This window comes from Solanum pennellii, chromosome 8 (assembly GCF_001406875.1).
Source record: "Solanum pennellii chromosome 8, SPENNV200".
Lineage (NCBI taxonomy): Eukaryota > Viridiplantae > Streptophyta > Magnoliopsida > Solanales > Solanaceae > Solanum > Solanum pennellii.
Genome location: NC_028644.1, coordinates 2,680,098 through 2,703,252, shown reverse-complemented (window position 1 = coordinate 2,703,252; position 23,155 = coordinate 2,680,098). Strand labels below are relative to the sequence as shown.

General features: G+C 31.3%; 1 protein-coding gene and 1 non-coding gene across 3 annotated transcripts; one reads left to right on the top strand and one right to left on the bottom strand.

Moving 5' to 3' along the window:
• The first annotated feature begins 12,051 nt into the window (after positions 1-12,051).
• Positions 12,052-12,125, top strand: TRNAV-AAC. The gene has a single exon. It is a non-coding gene; the product is annotated as a tRNA-Val (tRNA).
• Positions 12,126-12,976: 851 nt separating this feature from the next.
• Positions 12,977-23,035, bottom strand: LOC107028503. 2 transcript variants are annotated; one of them, XM_027918975.1, is made up of 15 exons: positions 22,434-23,035; positions 20,835-21,238; positions 20,209-20,660; positions 20,015-20,126; positions 19,818-19,938; positions 19,635-19,733; positions 19,226-19,525; positions 19,042-19,149; positions 17,591-17,662; positions 17,415-17,501; positions 17,087-17,158; positions 16,754-16,843; positions 15,053-15,160; positions 14,540-14,608; positions 12,998-13,370 (listed from the first exon to the last, which is right to left on the bottom strand). In XM_027918975.1, exons 1-15 carry the CDS (start codon positions 22,914-22,916, stop codon positions 13,296-13,298), a joined length of 2,652 nt encoding a protein of 883 aa, XP_027774776.1. In that variant the 5' UTR covers positions 22,917-23,035; the 3' UTR covers positions 12,998-13,295. The 2 variants fall into 2 exon arrangements, with proteins under 2 accessions (XP_015085074.1, XP_027774776.1); XM_015229588.2 differs by having other exon boundaries at positions 12,977-13,370; positions 20,209-21,238; positions 22,434-23,034.
• Positions 23,036-23,155: the final 120 nt, after the last annotated feature.

The window sequence follows — 23,155 nt, the reverse complement described above, 5'->3', positions numbered from 1 at the left end:
ACTAAAATTATTATTTTTTCTAATATTTAAGATACCAAAAATTGAAGTTAATGCATTTAATAATTTTTTTTAATTGTATATAATTTGTGTCATTGGTTTTTTAATTGGCAAAAATTCCCAAGAGACTTGCCTTGATGAACACTTCAATGTGTCAATTTCCCAATTTGGCTATATTCAATTTTTTTTCAAAGAAAGGTTTGGTTCAAAATAGATATGAACATATGACTTTTTATTGGATTTTTTAAAATTTATGTGGCCAAACGAGGTTATGAGTGATGACATAAATTAAATTTAAATAAAAGAAATATATATAATCAGTAAAAAGTTATACGTATAATCGATCACACGTATACTTAGATAGTATAATTTACTGTTACAATATCAATTTATATAAATTAAATTGTTTTCTACATATATTAGGATAATGGGAAAAACACAAAATCACTATCAAAATGGATCAAATTTTCAAATTTGGCTCTTTGCAACAAATAATGCACGCCAATATTGAATGGTCCAATAATTTTTATTTTTTTTAATTGTCACGTCAATTATTTTTCTTATTAATAAAAAATAAATTGATAAAAATTTAATAAAAAAGATATAAAAAATAATGTCGTCACAATTTTTTTAAGCAAACAAGGTCTCATTTTTAGGAGATTAAATGTCCTTATTTTTCTCACCTAAAACATAATTATCCTCATTAAAAGATAAATTAAATTTGTCACCTTTAATTGATAAATAATTAATTTTTTATTCTACTATCATTTAATTTCACATATGGTCACATAAATAAACTCATAAAACTAGATTGTTACCATGTTATTATAGTAATTGAATATTATTTATTATAATATAATTTTAAATCACTAAATTTTATCCACTATAATACTCCAATCATAAAATTAATTTTTTTTACCATACGAAAATTTATTAATCCATTACTTGACCTTGATAACAATTATTTAACAGACATTGACTTTGATTTATTTATCACATTTGAATAATAGTTATTATTGCTATGGAGTTTCAAATACCATAAGTGAAATTCGAGAATAATCTTAAAGTTCTGAAACTTGAAACTTTACGATGATAACTATTTTTAAAGATAAAGTCGAAAGTGATTAATAAGTGTTATTTCAGAATGAATGTATGATAATTTTTAAAAAATAGATTAGAAGTGGACAATGTGTATTATTTTAAGATTAGGCAACGTTTGTTATAAAGTTTCGAATCTTATTAAATAATCATTTTTACGAGTATTTCACCTGTGAAATGAGAAAAAAAATCATGGCAATTGTTATTTTTCAAAAATAAAGCTGAGAAATAATCAACTTACGCTATTTTATGATTAGACATATACAAAATCAAAATATTTATCTACCACTAATAAAAGCTTGATATTTAAATTTCTCAAATATTGAAAAACAATTATTTAAGAGTTGAATTATAGAGCTGGATCTCATTGTATATATATAATATATAGTAATATTATAGTATACCAATAATTAATAATATATAGAGTCAGTATTGATGCCCAAACTCTGACTTTTTTGGCCTGTGGTACTTATTTTTAGTGTTAGGTGAAAATATTAATTAGCATAGTACAAGTAAGAAGTGTTTAAAATATTATTATAATTATTATTATTATTATCTTATTTAATAATCACTAATTAAACATAGAAAGATTTGTTTGAAGCAACTTAATTTTTATTTTAATTAATAAAATATATTAGAATTACAGTGAATGCTGCCGTATTTTTTGTCTATCTGGAATACATGTTAAATAGAATTAGACAAGTTTTATATATTAATTAAGTCTAAGAATATATTAAATCTTATTAACAAATAGTTAATTAAGTAGGATTTAAAAAAAGTCTGTGATTATACAATGACATCAAATTAATATAAGATTTGAATATGTGTATATGATTTAAATGTTACCTATTGAGTTTATGTGAACTCGTATTTTTTATAAAAGGAAAAATTACATAAATGCATAAATTAAAATATTATAATTTCTAAAATTCCTATCATTTAAGAAAATTACAAAAAAAAAAACCGGGTACATTCCTATCTCTTCTCGAATATATTTATTCTCTATTGGATACACATTTTTATCCCCTTTCGAATACATTTCTCCCATTACGTAATGCCATTTACATGTTGAATCGAGGAATGTATAGGAGAGTAATAAAAAATTTAAAATTTTTATAATTGAAAAAACTTCCGCTATGAAATATAATCATCTCCCAAATATGTGAAATTTCAGTACTTTGTACTTCATAAATAGCTAATATTCTAGCCGATTATAAGAGGATGTTTATTGGAATAAAACTTACCCGCATCGATGTATACATCAAGTCAATAAATACATGTCATGTGTTTAAATTTATAGTTCATTTTACTTAACCATCATTAATTGACACATATTTTACTTTATTATATCACGTAATAATAAAAATTATATTAATTTTGTGTAAACACCCGCTGGGAATAATTATTTTTTAATATTTATTGCCTTTTAGGTTACCAAATTAGGATAACCATATATCTAAAGCAATATGCTTATAATTATGGTAAGTTATCTTTAATTTGATTCTGAAAAATTCTTTAAGTTCTTTTTGCATTATTTTCCAAGTGAAGAAAATTTCTCTAATTTTATTTTTTTGCTCAAAAAGAAAAATATTTTTTGAAATAAATAGTTATTGCATTTTTTTAAAAAAAATACACGATTGATACTTCATTATTTTAAATAAAATTAATTTTCTTTAGCTAAAATGATAGTTTAGGAAAAGCAAGTAGTCATTGCATTTAAAGGGGGGAAAAATTAAAATGTAATTGATGGAAATTTGAAGTGCTATATTCATTTTTAAAAAATATTATCTCTCATAATTTTCTTCTTTATGTTATTAAGTAATTGTATTTTTTCAAATCAAACAAATAAAATATACATAAATCAAAAGAATAACAAATTAAAATATTGACATTTTAAATTATTTTTTTCCTATATTAAACCGAAGCAAGTAGATACACACAATTGGAATAAATTAAACCATTGTATACAACTATGTGTCAATTAATAGTTGAAAATAATATATTTGAATGTTATTTTTAAATTATTTTTTTATTCTCATGTTTTTGTCACGTTAAGGTCTAATAAAGAGAGCAAATACTATAAAATAATCAAATTCTAGAAGATAATTCAGATTATTGATAATATAGTAGGTATATAATGAATAATTAGATATTCTCCTAAGATATATCAATGACTACATTTTACTCAGGTTTATTTTATATTTATACTCTTAAATTTTGATCGTACAAATAAATATTTAAATTTATATAAAATTAAGCAAATAGACACATAAGTATGACATAACATAATACGCGTAGAACACTATGTAAAATGTAAATTGACATGTAAAATGCATGTATTTTTATACACCAAAAATCAAAAAATATAAATATAAATTAGAATCAAATTAAAAAATATATTATATATTAAGTAATATATTCTAGTGGAAACAAAAGAATGAGCCAAATTAAACCATGTTGGATAATGGATCACTTCCTATTTATTTATGGATACACAATTAAATTATTAAAGTGTGAATACAAATTACTAAATCATATTTATAGTTAAATGAAAATATACATATATTTAAAAGATTCGTGTTTTGCATTTTTTTTACTATAAATAATCGAATAAGAATAAACTGTTGTTGTATTTATACTACTTTTTCTGTCCTAAATTATTTTTCGTATTTTTCCCTTTTAAAAGTTATTTTTTAAACCTAAATCGAATTAAATTAATTCAATATTTTATATATATATTTTTTGATATTAAAACTATACGATAAGTATTATTATAATTTTATTTTAAAAAATTATATATCAATTTGATTAAAAAAATATATATTTTAAAAGATTGGAGAGAATCGATAGATTTCTTTTCGGGAGCGATTCATCCTTCCCGAACGCAGCATACAACTCTCCGTTGTATTGCGCTCTCCAAGTGTGCTTGTTCCCCCCTTCTTCCTTACCTTGGCAAGTCTTTGTGAATAACTCCGATGAGAAGAAAAAAGAAAGTGTTAAGAGACCCTCCTGGCCCAACGCTAGATACTCTAAGATCCTTTTTCAAATCTGCTTCCATTTCGATTTCGAGTCAAGAAAAAAATGGCTCGAATGGTACGATCCTTCCGTCAGCCCAGAATGAAAGGGATAATCTCGTAATTCTTGGTCTGTAAAAATGCGTTATTAGGTGCTCCATTTTATTTTCCCATTGAGGCCGAGCCTAAACAGGTGAAATTCATAACTTAAACTATCGTAAAGCAAAATATAATAATTAATGTTGGAAAAGGGAACACTAACCCTTTTGACAAATATACCTATTCGTTAATACCAATAAATCTTTCTTTAAACTTCATATAAAATAATACTTTCTCCATTTTATTTATTTTTTTTAACTCGTTTTAAAAAAAATATTTCTTTTCTTTTTTAATAATTTTTAAATTCTAACTTTTTACGTGATATACTTAAAACTATAATAATGAAAAAAACACTTTTGATATAGTCTACATATCATTAATTTAAGATCATTAAGCATTAAAAGTTAACTTTATATTTTTAAACTTCTATCAAATTAAAATAAGATAAATAAATTAAAACGAAAAAAAAGTAAATAGTACACTATTATTAAAGTTATTGAATAATAGAATTAATGTGGCCAACCTGTAAATTTTGAGTACACAAATTTGGTCTACTTGCTGAGATGGACAAAGACTTTTGTCACGTGGAGTTTTGTAATCTCTGAACTGTCATACACGTGCTAATTATTTTCTCACTTTTAAGTTTTTTTTTTTTTTGAAAAAAATTTATACAATATAGTTTTAAATAATAATCTACATATCTATAAATATGTGAGACGAATGTTTTCTCCCCTTTTTATAAAAAACGAATTCAAAATTTAAAAGTATAATACAGTATGTATACTCTTTTCATTTGTATCATATACATGCGTATATCATTTCAAAATTTAATTAGATTACGATTTTTAATATCTTACATATAATATATAGCTAATTTTGGACTTTATTTGCTTAGCCTGGTGAATAAATCTCAAAGTTCCTCGATTAATTTATTATAAAATCATGTATGTATATATGTGTTTACGAGGTTTAAATAGATAAAATGGATTTAGATGAATCTGTTACTTTGATTTTCGATCTATCAATATCTTAATTTCTTGAAAATAATAATCGGACGACCCCTACCCCCTCCCCCACCCCCACCCCCTTGTTGTGCCCTACACTATGGAATGTGCTATTGTTTCTGTGTTCAACTATGAATAAAAAAGGGGTGGTGGGGGTGGGACGTTTGAGGGTGGGGAACCTTCATCATACATGAGCACCTTGTGTTGTCTTTTTTATGTGCACATTTATATTTATTAACAGAGGCGAATCTAAGATTTGAAAATTTTGAGTGTATTAATAAATTTAAAATATCAAAGAAATAGGGCTCTAGCTGAATTTTGAACCATGATTTGCGGATAGTTTTTTTAGCTTGTACTCATTGCACAAGGGCGATCCTATACTCCTCGTAGGTGCACTGTTAGTTATATTCTTATCAGTTTCTCAAGATAGATATACATATAAATATATGATTTTTTTTTGAAGTTAATGGATGCACGTACACTCCCTACATACGAATATAAGTCCGCCTGTGTATCTATATAACATTAATGTTCACGTCAATTTATGTGTAGTTTAAATCAATTTCAGAGAGTAATGGTTATTTTCTACTAATACGTGCATTGAGTAATTCTATCCATCTAAGTTTTGAACAATTAAAAAAAATATTTTTTACTGAAATTTCGGAAAAGATTTTCATGAAAAGAATCATGTGATCCATGAAAGATTTTCAAAGGTCATATGATTGTTAATTAATTTCTCATGATAGACATAGATTATGATGAGGTCGTTGAGATATCTCCATCTTTAATAAAAAATCTCGAGTTCAAGCTTAGATATGAAAAAAAAATAAAAATGTTGAGAGCTAGCGCCACTCTTAAAAATGAGTCTTGCAATATGCAATTTAAATTTAATCGGAATACAATATCGATAATGAACCACGGAGTACCGGTCCATTTTGCATTAATTATGTCATTGTTGTAGTCACTAGGGTATATAATTGAATGCACTAACCAAGGCAAGTAAGTTAATTAGTGTTAATTATCCATAATAATAGTATATACAAATGATGAGGTAGTTATTAGCTAAAATCCATCAAATCTATCTTTTTCCTTTGTGCAAGAGTAGAAATGAAGGGTTAGTACTTATACCAAATGATACATTTAGACAGATAATACATTTTTATTCTTTAAGAAGAGACACATTAAATTCGACCTTTAGTTAATAATTAAATAAATAAATTTTCGATAGAAAACTAGTGTTTCCCTTTTAAATGAATACACATACCAAATATATACCATATTGTTATTAAAAAAACAAAGTTGAAACAATTGATTAGTAAGATTTAGATTCAAGTGTATGTGAAAATAGAAATGATGATGAGCAATATAAAAGGAAAAAGGTTGAAGAAAGTAGTAAAGGGGACTATCTAATAGTCATATATAAATAATATATAATCATGTTATTTGATATTGTCAACTCATATATCCTTGTACGTGGATATAATGACACTTTTGCATTTTATAGTTTTTGTTAATTAGAATTCTATTATTAATATTTAAAGTTGTTGTTCTAAAATTAAGAATTATAAACATTGAAATCTTAGCTACGCCTCTAGGCTGTGACAATCATACTAATTGAAAGGAAAAATAGAAATATAACTTACAGATTACATATATTTAGAGGCTAATTACATCCTATTCTGAAAGCTTTTTCGATTATAAAAATCTTGGATTTTTATTACTCTCGGATATATTTCTCAATTGTCTGATACATTGTAAATGTACATTACTTAATGAAAGAGATGTATTCGATAGGGGATAGAGATGTATCTGAGGGGGGATTTTTGTAATATTTTAAAGGGAAAAGGGTCTGATATACCCCTCAACTTTGTCATTTAGAGCTGATATACCCCTTGTTATGAAAGTGGCTCATATATACCCCTACTTGTTAACAAATGGCTCACATATACCCTTTTCCTCTAACGGAAATGAAAAAAATAATAATTTTAATCTAAAATTTTTATTATTTTTTTCTAAAAAATATAATCCCATATGAGTAAATTTAATCCTCGTCAAACATATTTTTTTTGACTTTTTTTTGTTTCAATGACTAATTTATAATTATTATTTTGATAATCAAATTTATTTATGTTTCACTAATATTCTTGTAAAACTTATTGTAGATGACCAAATTTTTTCTTCGAATACGAAATTAAATTACAATACACACACAAAAATAGTTTAATTTTTTTCCCTTTAAACTAAGGAATGAAAGAAAAAAATAAAATAAGAATAAGAAACTTAAATAATTATAATAAAAGAAGTCAAAAAATAATTTATGCATGAAAAAAATTAAAATATACCTTGAACTTTGATAGAAGAATCATATATACCTCTAAATATTTTTTTTAAATAAATTAGAAGTAATACATATAAATTTAAAACTAATTTTTTAACTTCCGTTAAATGAAGGGTATATGTGAGCCATTTTGTAACGGCAGGGGTATATGTGAGCCGTTTGTATAACAGTAAGGGCATATATGAGCCACTTTTATAACGAGGGGTATATCAGCTCCAAATGACAAAGTTGAGGGATATATCAGACCCTTTTCACTATTTTAAATGATAGAGAATTTTAGAGACTATATTGTGTATTTATGTAATAATTTTCCAAAATAGAATATAAGCCCAATTATTGAATCTGCTGGGCCATCTAAAGTCGAAATGTCATGAGTTGGTATATAAGCCCAAATACGTAAAATTCACAAATAGTCATATTTTGCAATTGAAAAATCGACGTTATTATTTGAGTTTCAAATTCGACAAGCGAAATATTAGGATACTATCATGGAATTTTGTGTATAACTTGAAATTCCATAATAATAATTATTTTTTAAAGATAAAGCTGAAAAATGGCGAGTTAATGCTATTTCTACAACTTAAATTTCTTTACACTTTTGTCTGATATGTCAAATTTCAAATATTCAAACTTTTAAAATTTCACGTCACTAACTATTTTTTCGAAATATAAGGTAAAAGAAATAACAAGTTAATGCTATCCTTTTGTTTGATATTGTTTCCTATATATCAATCTCACCATGATTCTTGGTGTTCAAATAAACGTTCATAAAACAACCCTTAACTATAATTTACTAGGTCCTTCGGGGTGACTCAGTTGGTATGAAGGGAGGTTATCCACACGGATGATCATAATCAGTGGCAGAGCTAGAATTTTTAATAAGGGGTTCGATATCTGAAGAACTAAATACACGAAACTAACCAAATGAGGTTCGACATCTATTATATATACATAAAAGATAACTTTTAACCATGTATAAATAGTAAATTTTTCAGCCGAAAGGGGTTCGAATGAACCCCCTGGCAGAAAGCTGGCTGGCTCCGCCCCTGACCGTGTTCTATCCCTCTCCATGCCTTATAAGTTGAGTCTGTCGCATAGGGCTGCCCTAGTGCGGTTTACATTCCCTGTGTGGTTTACAAGCTATTACACAGTAGGAATTTTACCCAGTGCGCACAGTATGCTGACCCGAAAGGTAAAGGTTGTGGCAGAAGTTGTACTCTATAACAAAAACAACTTTTAGCGGCATCAAATATTGATATTAATAAAGAGTGCTAAAGTCTTTACCGGTATTAGTTAGTGCTATTAGAACTAATGTCGCTAAAGGCTTTACGGACATATACAAAGAGTGACAATTGCCGCTAAAAATACATATAGCGGCAATTAAGAATTAAATGCTGCTAATGGTCATTTTTGTTTTAATGGTAGCAGTTGCGGGTTATTCCAGGTTTAAAAAACAATAATTTACAAGAGATACTCAATTTGAAGAGTGTTATTTTTTTTACTATGACAAGGATCGCGGAATCACTATTCTTCATGTACGTATACATAGGATGAATTTTGCTCTAGTGTAATGGCCCGCAAACTATACGGGAGAAGAGTGAGAATTTAATAATGAAATTTTATCAACAATAATATTTGTCCTAAACTAAAAAAATTGGATGCTCTTAAATCAAAAGTGACATCATATATATTTGACCACACAATTTATTGTAGGAAAAAAAAAATAATACCATTAGTCTATTTTTAGTTTCTTTAAGCTTGATTCATAGAATATGCTTCTATACATAATTAGCAAGTACTATTTGATTCCATATTTTATTACTTTGATTTTTTTTTATTTTTTATTTTTAAATAATGATAATCAACAAGGATTTTTAAATTAAATATCCTGTCAATTTCACAAAAAGTTGTAGTTTGTCCTGATAAGCAATAACATTATTGTATGCAGATTTTAATTTTAGTCAACTTTAATTTATTAAAATCAGATGATGCTATGGAAGTTCATAGTAAAAATTAAATCTGATATGATTATTGACCGCTAACATTTTTAATTTAGAAATGATGATATTCGGAGCTAAGATATGAGTGATTTTGATCGAGGATAAGATGCGGAAAATAAAATTGAGATAGTTCGAACAAGTGAAGAAGAGATGAATAGAGGTTGACTATGAATAGGTTCAGGAGAGATAGAGGTAAACTGATCGAGGAAGTATTGAGAAGAAGTGATTATGTAAGACATTACACAACTTCGATTGACCGAGGACTTGTGCTTAAATAAGAGGTTATAAAGGTCATAGAAAAAAGGGATAGAAGGTTAATTAAGTAGTTGAGTATTTTCCTAGTTATCCTTCCTTACTAGCAGTTGTCGTATTACAATCTGACAATATTCGATCCTTATTACTCCCTCCGTTTCAAAAAGAATGATCTCCTTTCCTTTTTAGTCTGTTTCAAAAAGAATGATTTCTTTCTTATTTTGGTAACACTCCTTATTTTGGTAACATTGATCAAAGGATAATTTTGTACATTTGACCTAACTTTAATTTCTGACCATAGAATTCAAAAGTCTTCTTTATATTCTTAAACTCCGTGCCAAGTCAAATCAGGTCATTCTTTTGTGAAAAAGAAGAAATACTATTTTTTTATTTCTTGTACTTTGAATATCATATTATTTTGTAATAGTTGGTTCCCCTGTAAGAATGCTTTTTTAAGTATTTTTTCGTGACTTCTCCATTTTCGTCGCGTTGAAAACTTTCACTTGAGTCCTGGTATCTTTCAGAAACAGCCCCTTTAGTTAAATACAGCAACAATGTAATCTCAAAAAGAAGTCGATCTAAGAAGAATAAGAATGTAATGCAAACCTTCCCCTACCTCATTAGGTACAACGACCGTTTTCGATAAAACCCACACCTTATAATTACCAAAATTAATAAGTTGTCATTTAAAAGAAAAAATTATCAAATTTTATATAAAAAAATTTGAAAAACCCTCCAAATATTGAATAGTATTATTTTTTTTATTTTTTTTTGTGAAATAGTCTTTAGCTATTACCCTCTAGCCGGCCAAGCTAGCCGGCCTTCCTAATATCTATATATATTCATGCAAATATCCCTCTTTGAAATAATTCATACAAATTATAAATTCAAAAAAAAAAAAGAAAAAAGTCACAATTTATTTTTAATCAAAATTTCCTATATATCTACAACACCAACATATCTCGTATAATTCCAGACGTGAAGATCTGGAAAGGGTGGTGTGTACGTATTACGTAGTTTTATCCCTATCTTGTAAAGGTACAAACTGTACGGAGAGATAGTTTCCGATAGACGAAAAAAAATGATATCTACAACAACACCAACATATCTCGTATAATTCCAGACGTGAGAATCTGATAAGGGTGGTGTGTACGTATTACGTAGTTTTAACCCTATCTTGTGAAGGTACAGACTATACAGAGAGACAGTTTCCGATAGACGAAAGAAAATGAGGCAAGCAGGGGCATATTCAGGAATTCTTTCAAGAAAAACAGGTCCACATTCATTGCCACTTGCAAGAATCAAGAAAATAATGAAGAAATCAAGTGATGATGTGAAAATGATTTCTTGTGAAGCTCCAATTGTTTTTTCTAAGGCATGTGAATTATTTATTGAAGAATTAACAAAAAGGGCATGGATTATTATGACAAATAATAATATGCATGAAAAAAGAAGAAGTACTCTTCAAAAAGATGATGTTGCATCTGCTATTATAGCAACTGATGTTTTTGATTTTCTTGTTAATTTGGTTAGTTGTGAAGAGTTGAATGATGAAGAGTCTCATCAAGATAGCCCGTAAAGATCTATATTGTTTAGACTCTTTAAAAATATCGACTTGTGTACGTGTCAGATTTTCGAAAAAAGAGTACGTGATACATAATGGTACGACAACATTTTAAGAGTGTATAAAGCAATATAGGTAAAGATGGGGTATATATGTTTGATTAAGTTAAGTTCATGTGTGTCCAATTAACACAAATGTGTACCATTATGTATCGAATCCTTTTTCATTTTATATGACATTATGTTTCTTGTTTCGGAAAAATTACTCTGTTATAATTTAAATTTGCAAAAAGAGTTTGATTCATAAATGATAAAAGTGAGTTGAATGAGGATTTTCATCGAGTGATAATGGAGAAATAGAGTGTAGGACATACATATAATTAAATTAGCTTATGTTGTTCAGAGTTCTCAAAAAATATTAACGAGTATGCTTAACAGTGTGACAAATATATGTCTACTCTAGTATCTTGTACCAATATTTTTCAATTTTATGTGACAGTCGAAACTATTTTCTTATGCTATGACATATTTAAGAATACAAATTTTAATAGTCTTATAGCACGCAAATTTCAAGGCATATTTAAGACTCGCAAATTTTAAAAGCCTATTTCATTTCTTAAAAACTTGATCAAACAAATTAGATAAAATAATTATATTATAAATTTTGGTATAAAATAAAACAAATAGGTTTCGTAGTGTAGTTGGTTATCACGTCAGTCTAACACACTGAAGGTCTCCGGTTCGAGTCCGGGCAAAGCCATTTTCTTCTTTTTCGATCTTTTTTGTTTCCCGTCGAGATCTGTGTTTGAATTCGAGACCTTTAGTTTTGGAATAAGGCTTATAAAATGGGGGAACTATTCCCGTTCGGTGTTTCCAGTGTTTGAATTCGAGACCTTAAGTTTTGGAATAAGGCTTATAAAATGGGGGAACCATTCCCGTTCCGTGTTTCAGTATTTGAACTCAGGACCTTTAATTTTAGAATACGGCTTATATAATGGGGAACCATCCCCTTTACTTGTGGTAGAATTCAAGACCTTTAGTTTTAGAATAGATAAGAAGTACATAACATAATCGTTGGTTCTGTATCCAAAGTCAAATCTCTCTATAACAGTGTCTGTTGATCGGATACTTTTCAACGGTTATAGCAAAAATATAACAGTAGAGAACATAAATATAACGCAATTGATTCCACAAGAAACTTGAACATTATAACTAAATATTTTGAACAACCGATAATCACAATATACTAAAAGCGAGAAGCTCCTAACAATAAAGTTAAAAGAATATCAAAATATCCGCCATACCAATATCCACTAGAAAATATACATTCTAATACATACAACAACAACATACTCCGTATAATCCTACAACTAGAGTCTACGGAAGATAGAGTGTACCCTTACCTTGAGAGACAAAGACGCCGTTTCTGATAGATACAAATAAAGGTATAAGTATTATAAGAATTATGTTGCTCGGACTATCAAAAAATTATTGCTGCAATCCGTTTGGATTATTCAAAATTGCATTATCAAATACCAGAAGAAAACACAATTGCATGAACAATGCATCAAAATGAACCTGCACAATGCACATAGTAAATTTGACAGACAATTCATATAGTCGACCGCGAACTTGTTTGATATTGAAGCGTAATCGATTGATTTATAAGCGTATTACATCGATGCCTAAACATAAAACACTTACTAGCCTGTAAATAAGCTCCTAACTTATTGATATCAAAGGCAAAACAATAAAATTAATACCATTTTCGTTCAAAATAGAACGCGGTTTAGGTCATTTCTTTTCTCCGTTTCTGCTGTTCTAACGTCCGACTCTGCTAATTCGGTATCAGACCCTTACCATCCGTTCGTTGTCTCCACGGGAAGATCTATCACTCTCTTCGTATTATTTATTATTACGCTTTGATTGGTTATTCAACTTTGTTTGTACAAGATTGAATTGCAGATTTCATTTCCTCTTTACTCAATGATGTCTCCACTATCACCTGCACAAAACAATGTCCAAATAGCACCAATTAGTATTGCTATGTAAAATACTTAGATACATCTCCGGTTGCTTAGTACTAAGGCGGAATACATCGAAAACTCCTTAAATTTTCCTACTTAATATGCGCTTGAGAACATGCGTAGAAACTTCCTCAGAACTTGAAGCGGAAGTATCTAATAAGAACATTTTATCATGTGTTCATGTGAACAATCATCACAAACCACAGGTCGAGTATCTAAATAAAGTTACAAGTTGGAAAACATACAATGATTTGATAGAATGAAGTCTACAAACGGGCAAGTTATAGCCAGGTATAGGTAAACATTGACGTTGTTACAGACGTTCAACTAGCATTGAGTGGTCCGAATTTCTTGATACCGCAAAGATATCATATTGATGTTCTAGGTATCACATTGAAAATGTTTAACCCCTCCGCTCCAAATATTTAACAAGAAAAACCAACATAACCGAGAAAGAAGAAAAGGATTTTCTTTCTCTTCTTTTTCCAGGATTTAATGATACGTCAACCACCAGCGATATCACCAGTAATCTGTACCAGAAATTCCTTGAGAAGTTCATGACTAATCGAGCTCGATTACAGCTCAATATAACCTGTCTTTTCTTTCTTCATAATTCTTCAATATCAATGGTCTCCACTCTCCAACTACGTCTAATTGTAGTGTTGTTTTTTAAAAATTAATCATCAATGTCCGCACGCGTTTCCGTTCCCCTCAACTAATTCTATGGGTAGCTGCTATCTCCCACTAGCACTAGTACATGGTAACTCTATCCACTGAGGCTTGGACAAATACGGGAAAGAAATCATTCAGCATTTTTGCATCCATTTGGATCTCAACCTTCATTGACCATTTGGCCACACCCTCGGTGTTAGATTATAGAATTTCATTCTCGCGAAAAGGTGATAATTAAGTTACTCAAGAAGTTTGTCAGACTATAACACGTCAAGCATTTTGGACTTCCGGAAATCATAGAAGCTTCAACTAAATACTGGATTGATATGAACAGGAAAATTAAACATTTTAATCATGATTTAATGACACCGCTTTCAAAACTGCAACTTTGCCCTTCATTTGCAGAAACAGCACTGACAGATATAAAATTATGACAAAACAATAGGGTAAAATGAGGAAGAGTTTAAAATTTTACCTCTTGTACTCTATTTCCCGACCGCGCAAGTAACTTGTATTGATTCTCAAACATGGATGCCATATAAACCTGATAGAAAATCAGTGATTAAAATCTTCCAAAAAACAAATAAAGCCGGCAATCTACAGTTGAATGCACTATCTTTTACATGCTTTGAGTGTGAACCTATCAACCTAATGCATTGCTGTAAGTATTGCGCCTAAAAAAGTGCCATAAAATTAAATTTTAACTAGCAAAAGAGAATGTTATGCGGAAAGAAGGTTTTCACTCATTCTATGTGATAACAATCTCAGAAAAAGCTACAACTCGTGCTTAGTCAAATGAAAGGAGGTGATGCATTTTTACAATCTCATAAATAGCTTGTACAAAGGCCACACTAGAACTACTTCGTGTAACTACAAAATACACGCCTGCAAATTGTTCTTGGTTGTTTAGCAGTGAGTGAACTAGTCAATTTTTTAGTTTCCATATCTTTTATTAGTTATATAGCTTATGTTTTATGCAAGGTGGTACCTGAAATGTTGGAGCCAAACCAGGGCTCAAGAAGTACCGCCCTTTTGATACAGAGGAGATACCCTCAAACTGCTTTAATTCTTTGATAAGAGATTCCACGTCAGGCCACTGCACAACATTGCATGAAAATTCTACTATGAGGCATGGACAAACACAATTGTATATTACAATAGAAGATCGGATTCATTAATAATTTCATATTTTTGTACTTCAAGAAAACGCCCTACAATTGATTTGAGCTGTAAAGGTTTATAGTATATCGGGAAGCACAAAGGACAGCTAGCAGAAAAGGATGGTCTATAGACACATTGACAACTGAGGAGCTTCGGATTTTTCCCCTTACTGAACCAAACCAAAGTTTCGGGTGCTTGTGTCAAGCTTTTGAAATGTATTTTTAACATATTCACAAGATATTAACATTCAGCAGTAGATTCAAGCTATATTGCTCGGATTCTTCAAAAATGCTATCAGGTGCGAGGTCAGATCCTCCAAAAGTAGTGCATTTTTGAAGGATCTAACATGGGTGCGGCAACATATTTGGAGAGTCCAAGCAACATATTCAAGATATTGACTCAATTTCAACCCCACCCCACCCCCCCATTTGACACCCCTACATCTCTGCAGTCTTCAAGGAGAACTGACCTGTACACAAGCCATATTAGGATACATGGAGCACCTAATAATTCATTAATACAGTAGAAAAGGCTTACTACAAAAACACAACTCAAATTTGGCCTCAATTGGCAAGTAAGCAGTTCAACTTTGAAAGTGCACATCTAGACACCTCAACTTGGTTTCAACTGGCAACTAAACACTCCAACTCGTCCGTACAGTGTCTCATGGACACCCGAAGCTGCCGTGAAACATAAAATTTGGAGGTATGAAAAAGATCATTTAGTGAATTGGAGTGTTCAACCAACACAATTGAGGTGTCTAGATGTGCTCAAAGTTGGAGTGTTTATTTGTCAATTGAGGCCAAGTTAAATTATCTATTTAGTTATTATGCGTAAAGAAAAAGGACCCAAGAAAATGCATTGAATTCTTTATAAAGTACATCGTTTAAACCCAAAAGAATTCTATTAAGAAACACCTCTTAACTGCCGTTAATGAAGACCCTGACGTGACACATAAATATTGGAGGTGTGAAGATCATTTTGTAAGTTGGAGTGTTCAACCGGACACAATGGAGACATATTGAGGTGTCTAGATGTGCTCAAAGTTGGCGTGTTTAGTTGTCAATTGAGGCCAAGTTAAAGTATCGATCTATATATCATGCCTAAAAAAAAGGCCCCAAGAAAATGCAGCAAATTCTCTATGCAGTACATCGTTTAAACCCGAATGAATTCTATTAAGAAACATCCTTCTAACTGCCATCAATGAAGACCCTAACCAAACGCTAAAATGATACTCCAGTTGTTGAGTTATGAACCACTGGCCAGTAGAATAGGGATAGCAAATGCTCCCTTGTTCGTAAAAATGACGTAAAATCAATTTGCAACAAATTTAAGGAATCATGACATAAGTATCAACAAATACTACATGAGTTATGTATGCAATTAATTGCTGAGATGATAAAATTTAAGTATTTCTTTTAACTGAAATTGAGGACAACCATGACGTATTGATCTAAGGTGTCTTTGGTATATTGAATCAAGTTCTAAAGGAATAAAACTACTCAATTATAAGGGTGAGAACATAAACCTCAGTATCCAGCTCTGATGCTTGGAGTTCTCCATTCAAATTATCAGGATCACCAACTACAGCCTCTAAGGCCTCCATCATGGGATCTGGCTGCAGAAAGTACTTATAAAGGCATTGGTCAATAACAATTTACCTTACAATATCAGGAAAAAAGAAACAGATAGTACCGTTATTTCCTTAACAACAACAACATACACAGTGTAATCCCACAAGCAGGGTCTGGTGAGGGTAGGATGTACACTGACCTTACCCCTACCTTTGTGGGGTAGAGAGGCTGTTTCTGACCCTCAGCTCAAAAGGAATGTTCTTGTATCAGGATGGGAAGAAATTTACCGTTATTTCCTTCAACGACAAGAAGATGCGCTCAAGTGAAAAGTCTAACTGGTGAACTTTTGCCTCCACAATCTACACGGAAAACTTTCTTCAGAAACTAAGATATCTCTGAAATAGTTAGCTCTGAAACTAGCAGAGAATGTATTATACGCTTAACCTCCAATACATTCACATGAACAACATATTCAACAAACTCTGAGCCAGCATGGATATATCATAACTCAAAACACTATACTTGTCTATAAGGATCAGTTAAATTTCATTTCACCTTTACATCAGAAGGTATGAATTACAAATTTGTTATGCATATTTATAGAGAAGCAACTACCTGGCCAATTTTAAAATACGACGCAGGGTCTAAAGTGGCATCCCATGAGACTTCTGTCTGGTGAATTAGCGCAAGTACTCCTTCAACCTATACTCAAATGTTGCTAATTTAAGATGCAATCAATAGTTGATTGGATTTACTGCCATAAGAAGCTCATGCTACTGTCATTGATATACCTCGACAAATATACCGAAATAGGTAATTTTTTGTATACAGCATTTTACCACGTCCCCAACCTGAAGTTTTGCCTGCAATGCCAATTACACAAACTCAGTGACTTCATTGTGGGAGCAAAGATTCAGAATAACTAACACTGAGAGGTAGCATACAGTAATAATCCAAAATACATTGGCAATATTGCATATATTCCAGCTTCTTTCCAAACCCAAACAACAAGTCCCTTATTTTGGGAGCTGCGAGGAAGGGGATGTGTTTTCAGTGACCAACTTTATTTCAAAAGTGGAAGATGTTGATATCCCATATCTAACATAGATTGACAAAGAAAGTCTCCATAACTTGTTATATATCAAAATTTCACCGGGATTACAGGAAAGGCATATAAAGCACACTGATAAAGTGTCTAAATCCATACACAATAACCTATTAAGCAGCAACCGCGAGTGTTCACGGTTCCTGATGAAGAGCCACATGAAAATTAAAGCAGAGAGCAGGGGCAGCATGCCGCAGCAAAAAGAGTAAGGTAGCACTTGAAATAATAAATATGAACTTCAAAACCACTGCATCAGAAGATCAACTAGGTGTCCTAGATTTGACATTTTACAGAATCTTCTTCGAAGTGCTGGATTTCGGAATATTTCACAGTCTATCTCTAGATTAAAAGTTGCACATGTTAAAGAAAATCAATAACTCGACAAATTATAGTGAACTACAGTAATTGTTAAGTTGCAGAAAAATGACCCAAGTAAACGTTTCAAAGTTGTGTTTTATAAAAGTAACAATGGTTTATTGTCCAAGAGATATACTACAAGTGTTTGGTGAAACATGGCAGCATAACCACAAAAATTCACAGCGCTACACCTTACTCAACGTGAACATTAAAGAACAAACAACTTGCTGCATCATTTATGTTTCCAATCAAGTAACATGCATCCGATCAACATATATATTACTACTTCTGTTTTTATGTACTCCTACTTTTATATGGAAAAAGCTCTACCATGACATGTACGTTTGTTCAACCAATACCTAATTGCTATTTTCTGGAATTGCTCCAAGCAAATTTATAGGAGAAGAAAAAAACTAGCCTTTCATCAGTAAACATCTCTTTCTGTTAAAGGACTAGGCAACCAGAAATATTGAAGAGAATGACAGAGTATTAACTAAGAAACTTGTTTTTGTCATCACTCTATTATCTTATTAACAGTGAGACTGCTTATATCGTTCTACAAGGGTTCCTATCTATTTACTAAATATCTTTTCTTAACAATATAGAACAAGGAGAAAGAAGTTAGGTTGGATTTCTTGCAGTCAGTTACAATAATCATGATCAGTTTAACATAGAAAACCAAATACCAAATTTCATAGAGGCTAGGATGTTTGTGAGATGGTCAGTTTGATAAACATTAAGCAAGAAAATTGCAAGCTTTAGAGAATATAATTTTCTAACCATAAGGCTCTTCTTCTTCTCGACCAATTCTTCCTTTTCTTTTGCCTTTATCGAGAATATTAGCCTTCTGGAATATCTGTCAGCTAACACCACACTTACTCTGATCCTCTACATGACACAGATAAAAAATTATGGTCTTTCTCAAAGTTCTAAGATTGAGATTGAATAACGAAGCCCTCCTCACCAGACCAACAAATGATGATAAGAACTTGAGTTTCTCTTGGTCATAAATCCTGAGAAGATCTTCAAGTTTCATATCTGGCGAGATCTCCTCATCGGCATTTTTAGCAATTTGCGGATCTACTCCTGCCTCAGGAGAAGCTGCCTTGCCAAAACCATCATAGCCTCCAATGATCCCCAGACCTTGCTTGTATTGGGATGGATCCAAACCTTTTTGCCTCAACCAAGATTCAAAAGCTAAGAATTTCCACCTGGCTGCAAGATTGCGATATGGTAAAAATCCTATCAAGGAACCAAAAGATACCTGTAAAAAGACATCGAGAGTATCTGTAAGAAACAAGTTGAGAGAATATGTGCACCTTCAAAAACAAAAATGAAGTAATATGATGAGTTGGGGTAGTAAGTAGACTTACAACAAAGCCTCTGGTGCTACAGCTGACTAGTTCCACGTCCTCTCTTCCTCCGCTCTTAACAAGCTCTTCAGCTCTTACCCAGTCATTGTCTTCATGTTCCTACGAGATTGCAGCACTCAGTATTCATCAATAAGTCGTCCTAGTTAAGGAACAAATGCTGAAAAAAGGAAAAAATTAATCTACCTTAATGGATGACTTTGCCAGGAAGTTTTCAATCTCTGAAGCATTTCCATAGCCCTCAGATTTGACAGGACGCATATCCTCCTGACTAACACTTGATGCTTCCTTTTTAGGTATGTCTAATCTATAGTAGCACAAGTTATTAATCAAGAACAAAATAACAGCAAAGTATATAAGGGCAAAACAACATCCACAAGTACCTTTTTGGTTTTCCAAGAAGAGCAGCATCCAAAGATTCCATGGGTCCAGTCTCAGCAGGTGTATTGGAATCAGAACTTCTCTCAGCAGGCTGTGTATCAATCTGCTGGAATCCTTGAAAAACAACCAAGTATGCTGATTAAGATGCTAAATTACTACTCAAATGACTATCTGTTCAAGAACAGAATCTTGTTACCTGTACCAAAGCCTTGCTTCTCAAGAGGATTGCTTCTGCTAGATTGTAACGGTTGGCGTAGTTTATTCTCTGCCATACTTATAAGCTCAGAAGAAGAGTTAGCAGCATTCAAAGTACTTTCATCCGAAATACTCGGATGCTGAACCTCGGAAGATTCTTTATTTGGATCTATCTTTATATTTAAATTACTAGGCTCTGGCTTATTTAGAAGCAAGCTGTTTTTGGGTTCACTACTTGATGCATACACCTCTGTAAGACTAGCATCTTCGGAGTCATCACTAGATACAGGCAAGACATCGCTTGATTGTCCATTCTTTTCACTATTGCCAGAGTTGGTTCTCATTGGCTCCGGCTTCTTCAACAATGTAGCATCACTAGACTTATCACTTGATTGTCCATTCTTTTCACTATCGTCGGAGCTGATCCTCATTGGTTCCGGCTTCTTCAACAATGTAGCATCACTAGACTTATCACTTGATTGTCCATTCTTTTCACTATCGTCGGAGCTGATCCTCATTGGTTCCGGCTTCTTCAACAATGTAGCATCACTAGAATTATCACTTGATTGTCCATTCTTTTCACTATCGTCGGAGCTGATCCTCATTGGTTCCGGCTTCTTCAACAATGTAACATCACTAAACTTCTCAGGTTTCAGTTCTCTGCCCATTTTCAGTGTCAAGTTTGGCTTAATTTTGAATTTTGATGATTCATCCTCCTCAGAATACAAACTTGGCTTTCGCAGTATGACATTTGGAACACTACTTTTTCTACTTACTTCAGGTCTTGAAATTGGTTGACTCTGTTTATAGCCCTCAGTCTTTGGCTGTTTCTCATCAACCTCGAACTTAACACCCTTCTTGGGCACAGGGCGAACCAAATTTAATCCATTTGATGAATTGAGAGATTTCTTTTGCTTGGATGCATCAAACGGAACCTCCACAATTTCACCAGACGTTTTTCCCTTCTTCTGCTCAAATGACTCTTCAATTTCAAGATAAGATGTCTCCGGGTTTGTTTTCCTACTAATTATCTATGAAATCAAGAATCACAATCAGAAATAGACAGATGCAGTATGCATTGAACTAACAGAAGTTTTGCAAGGACATACAGGAACCAATCTAAAAACTTCTTTCAAATTACTATTAACCCTTTTCTCCTCTTCAATGACAAATAACTCTAAGCAATTAGCAAACAGGAACTTATAATAGTAAAGCAGGGACGTGTAACTTTGGAACGAAAGACTGAAATTTTAAGGAATTGAAGTTACACATAAAGTCAATACTAAGAAACTGATAGCATGTCAGCAGATATCAACTTAAAATATATGATTGCACAATTCCAGATGCAGGATTGATTTTTTTTCCCTTTAATAACCCTCATTTTTCTGTTAACCAAAGCAAAGTATAAAACTTTCAAGGGCTAGAACTCTCCATTCTCACCAACAGGGAGGAAAATCACTCAAACTTGAATTGCATTGATTTCGTAAAGTCTCTTTTATCCATACTATCAACCATGTCTCAATCCTAAACTAGTTTTTGAGTTGGTTATATATATCATACAACTTAAATTCGAATTGTATTGATTCAAAAATCTTCTTTACTATCGATACTATCAACTATGTCTCAATCCTGAACAATTCTTTGCAACCGCTATATAAAATGTACAATTCAGATTTAAATTGCATTGTTTTGAAAAGTCTTTTGACTATACACACATCAACTATGTCTCAATTCTAGATGCAGGTGTAGTTCTCTTTTCCTCTAGAATCCTCATTGTGTTGGTAAACAAAATCAAAGTTTAAAACTTTAGAGGGGATAAAACTCCCCATTCTCAATACACAAGTAGAAAAGCCACTGAACTACTCAAAATTCAAGTTTGAAATTATTCAAAAAGTCTCTTAACTATCCACTACCAACTGAATATCAGCAATATGAATCCTACATATCCCCTCACCCACAAGTTAATTGACATTATTTCCTTATTAGTCTGTTCCAAAACGACGGACAGATTTCTATATATGAAATCAATAATGACAAGCTTTCTATAGTCATACAAATGATATGACATGTTATAGCCACGCAATGTCACATAAATTGGAACAGAGTGAGTAATTAATTTCTTAACTAAGCAAAGAAAAATTTAAAAACCAATTAAGAACATGATTTTCTGAATAAATAATGAAAAATATAAACATATTAGTGCAAGTTTAAATGAGAGAAATAAACCTTAGCTAAGGTAAGTTTTGGGTCTTCACCAATTAATCTGCCAAACTTGAGTTCCATTTGGTCCCACTGGTCAAGCTTATTACTATTCCTATCATCTTTAGAAGCAAAAACAACAAATTTCTTTGTCTTTCTGGAGGAAAAAACAGTTCTTGACAAAACCCCACTTGTTATTGAGCTTAAATTATCATCTTTAGAGGCAAAAACAGCAACTTTTTTGGAGGAAAAATGTGTTCTTGACAAAACCCCACTTGCTACTGGACTTGAATTGTCATCTTTATCAGCAAAAACAGTAACTTTTTTGGAGGAAAAATGAGTTTTTGACAGAAACCCACTAGTTATTGAGGCTGAATTATCATTTTTATCAGCAAAAACAAGAACTTTTCTGGGCAAACAAAGGGATTTTGAGATTCTTGAATGGTGTAAAGATGAAATTGACAACAAGGGGTTGGGTGTTGAGGTTTTGTCAAGGCTAAGGTTGTTCATTCTTGAAAAAACAAAGTGAATTTCATCAGATAATATTGAACAGCATTGAAAAATTTATATATGGGGCACCTCAAAATTCCAATTTATCCTCTCTTGAGTTATTTGAAATTGAGATAGTGAGAGTTTTACAATTGGTGGTGTAGGGGTAAAGGGGTGTCACGTGATTAGCACATGATGTTGTATAATGTGGTTTTAAATCTCTAAACACTCGTGATTCGTGGGAACTCAATAACTTTTGT